The 3,837-nt window shown below is 34.6% G+C and overlaps 1 protein-coding gene across 3 annotated transcripts in view; it reads left to right on the top strand.

The window, feature by feature from the left end:
* Positions 1-3,837, top strand: part of LOC107589536 (annexin A11-like) — a 23,642-nt gene that overhangs the window by 17,009 nt on the left and 2,796 nt on the right. For all 3 annotated transcript variants that reach the window (XM_016278010.1, XM_016278011.1, XM_016278009.1), the window contains 5 exons: positions 1,067-1,146; positions 1,265-1,321; positions 1,406-1,499; positions 2,692-2,787; positions 3,243-3,301. In XM_016278010.1, the coding sequence (XP_016133496.1) occupies positions 1,067-1,146; positions 1,265-1,321; positions 1,406-1,499; positions 2,692-2,787; positions 3,243-3,301 (386 nt within the window). The remainder of the gene's footprint in view (positions 1-1,066; positions 1,147-1,264; positions 1,322-1,405; positions 1,500-2,691; positions 2,788-3,242; positions 3,302-3,837) is intronic.

The following is a 3,837-nucleotide window of genomic DNA, read 5'->3' as shown; positions in this document are numbered from 1 at the left end:
TCCCCAGGTGGGGCTGCCCTCAGGGACCTGACAATGGTAGGATCAGTCCTCTTAGACAAAATAATGTTCCGCAGATCCGTTTTCGGTCTAGAAGACCCTAATGGAGAGCATCGCCCCGAGAGCATCGCCCCATCGCTCCCGCTCAGCAGCCCCACCCCTGAGCAGGTCAGCCTGGTGTGCTTGTTACAATTTTATTTATATTAAATAAATGTTCTTTTGAACTTTTTATTCATCAAAGAATACTGAAAAAAAATGCATCACGGTTTCCAGAAAATGAATAAGCAGCACAACTGTTTTCAACATTGATAATAATAATAAAATATTTATTGAGCAGCATATTAGAATGATTTCTGAAGGATTATGTGACACTGAAGACTGGAGTAATAATGCTGAAAAATCAACTTTGCCATCACAAAAATAAAATACAATTTAAAATACAAAGAATATTAATTTTTACTGTATTTTCAGCCTTGATGAGCATAAGGCACTTCTTGTATATGTATGTATATATATATATATATATATATATATATATATAAATACATGTGTGTGTGTGTGTGTATGTATGTTTAAACATCATTGTAATAATATAAAAATAATAAATATTAATTATTAATAATTGTTTGAATTCTTAATTATGCATATAGTATTACTTTTATATGTAGCACTGTTCTCTGAGAATAAAGAAATAGTTCATCAAAAACACAAAGACAAAGGGAGAATATCTGAGGAATTTTCACGTACCTACAACAGGTTTACATTTTGAGTGAATTGTTCCTTTATGGTGCACAGATAAAAGAATATATGATTAGATGTTTTGATATGCCATTAATAGAAATGTAATCTGCTGATTATTTCACAGGGAGCAGGGACAGATGAGGCCTGTCTGATTGAAATCTTGGCCTCTCGCTCTAATGCAGAGATTCGAGAAATCAATCAAATCTTCAAAGCTGGTGCGTACTAGAGTCATCACTTAATCAAGCATTTGTCATGCACAGTTTAATTTAAAGCTCGACATTAAAGCAGGGTGAAATGTGATGGATAACACTCAGTGTTTCTGTTTTAGAAAATAAGAAATCACTGGAGGACTCCATCAGTGGAGACACATCTGGACATTTCCGCAGACTTCTGGTCTCTCTTGCTCAGGTACACAGATGATGGGAATGTGATGATGCCAAACGTTCATATTTTGATGGTCAAAAATATTGTGAATGGCAGAAATGTGAAAGTCATGTCAGTATTTCTTCCTGTTATTATCTCAAAGGGTAACCGCGATGAGAGTGAGAATGTGGACATATCAGTAGCCAAACAGGATGCTCAGGTAATTATTAAAATGTTTCTAAAAATAAGTGTTTCTCATTCTTTGAAGAGTCCCTATTATGTTATTATTTGTGTTCTGCTGCAGGGTCTCTATCAAGCAGGGGAAAATAAACTTGGCACAGATGAGTCCAAGTTCAATGCCATCCTGTGTGCTCGGAGCAAAGCTCACCTCAGAGCAGGTACGTTATGACCCTTTGGCTCAAATATTAGTATTCTTTTATCAAGTCAAAGTCCCTTTTAGGAAGGTCATTTCACTCAGCACCTCCCCAGGCTGCTTGTTTCCTTCTTGGTAATAAGCGTGCTAGTAAAGCTCATATCTACCTGAATAAGTAAATACCAAAATCTCAGAACCTGTTTGTCAAGAATACTATAATATGGCATATATTGAATCAGAAATAATCATGTTTTGCGTCTACAGCTCAAATCAGGCTGTATAATGTAGTATATTGAGTGTTCCTACGATCAAAATAATGCATGTGTAAAAAAACAAATGGGGTGGCCAAAAATTAAGTTTTGGGTCTGGCATTGCAGTTAACACACTCTTGCCGAGGCTCATAACTCATAACTGGACATGGTTTCCAGTGGAAACACTTGAATTCCCCTCTAAATCAACCTACTTACTAAGTTATTTCCTGTTTGTCTATGGGACAATGTTGTCTTTTGTCTAATTATGTGTTTCATATGTGCAATACTGATCATATATTTATCTCATTAACATATCGTTATTGACTATTTATTTGATCGGACAGCCAAAAGTTAAGACACAAAACAAAAGTACAAAAAAACTTGAATTCATAAGAACATAAGACTTATTTGAATGAAGTATATTATGCTAATGAAGGCTGCATTTATTTAATCAAAAACACAGTATATACAGTGGGTACGGAAAGTATTCAGACCCCCTTAAATTTTTCACTCTTTGTTATATTGCAGCCATTTGCTAAAATCATTTAAGTTCATTTTTTTTCCTCATTAATGTACACACAGCACCCCATATTGACAGAAAAACACAGAATTGTTGACATTTTTGCAGATTTATTAAAAAAGAAAAACTGAAATATCACATGGTCCTAAATATTCAGACCCTTTGCTATATAAACAGGAATATTCTGAAATATTTCTACAATTTAAAATCACTGTTTTCTATTTTAACATTTTAAAATGTCATTTATTTCTTTAATGGCAAAGCTGAATTGTCAGTATTTCGGCCATTACTCATTTTATTATGCTGATTTGGTGATCAAGTAACACAACAAGCTTTAAAGTTCATTAGTGTGCTCTCATATTCTCATTAACAGCTATTTGTTTGTGATCTCAGTGTTTGCAGAGATAGCGATTATATGAAGACATGAAGTGTTTTTATGTTGACAGTGTTTCATGAGTATCAGCACATGTGTGGCAGAGACATTGAGAAGAGTATCGAGAGGGAGATGTCTGGAGATCTGGAGAGCGGCATGCTGGCTGTCGGTGAGATGTCTGATCTGCCATCTATAATCGTTTCATGAAATCTAATCATTAAACACTCATAATTGTATTTCTTAACTTGCTCTCCATCCTGCCGGCCCCTTTAAGGGTAAAGCTGTTATAGGGTAAATATGCGGTAATATATTTTTCACACAGTGAGATTCATAACACATAGCTGACAGATGTGCTTGCTGTGTCATAGTGCATGACTTCCTTTCAGTCGGTGACATGTTCATAATGCGGTGTGTTTAGTGTGTTATTTCGGTTTGCTGTTATGAACAGTCAGGTTTTCTCTTTTAAATGACTTTCACTTTCAGATGAATGCCTGGTCTGTCTTCATTCTGTTTTATTTTTCCATTTAAGTTTCAAGATTCATCTTGCTTGCTCTATTGTACACGGCTTGTTAGCTGCAGGGTGATTTGTGTACGGTGAGTCTAAACATGTTTTTCTGTATGCAGTGAAATGCATCAAGAACACACCGGCCTACTTTGCTGAGAGACTCTGCAAGGCCATGAAGGTGAGACTCATTCTTCTCTGTGCGAATGAGCTGTAATTACTACAGAGTAACAGAGAAGGTTAATTTATGATTAATTACAAACAAAGCCATGGTTTAGAAGTCATTTTATTCTACAGCAGAGGTTCTCAAACTGTGTACACAAAGTGCCCTCAGGTGGTATGCCAGAAAAATCTTATATTTCTAGTAGTAAAAATATATTTTTTATATTATACTGTAGTATTTATATATTTCTTTCTTTTATTAAAAATGTTTTATATTTTTTATTTATATATTAGAATACATTTGTTTTGAATTGGTACTTTTCTTTTACATATATACAGTGGGTACGGAAAGTATTCAGACCCCCTTAAATTTTTCACTCTTTGTTATATTGCAGCCATTTGCTAAAATCATTTAAGTTCATTTTTTTTTCCTCATTAATGTACACACAGCACCCCATATTGACAGAAAAACACAGAATTGTTGACATTTTTGCAGATTTATTAAAAAAGAAAAACTGAAATATCACATGGTCCTAAGTATTCAGACCCTTTGCT

This window comes from Sinocyclocheilus grahami, unplaced genomic scaffold, assembly GCF_001515645.1.
Source record: "Sinocyclocheilus grahami isolate Dianchi unplaced genomic scaffold, SAMN03320097.WGS_v1.1 scaffold117.1, whole genome shotgun sequence".
NCBI lineage: Eukaryota > Metazoa > Chordata > Actinopteri > Cypriniformes > Cyprinidae > Sinocyclocheilus > Sinocyclocheilus grahami.
Note: the sequence above shows the minus strand (reverse complement) of the source record. Positions and strands in the feature narration are given on the sequence as shown.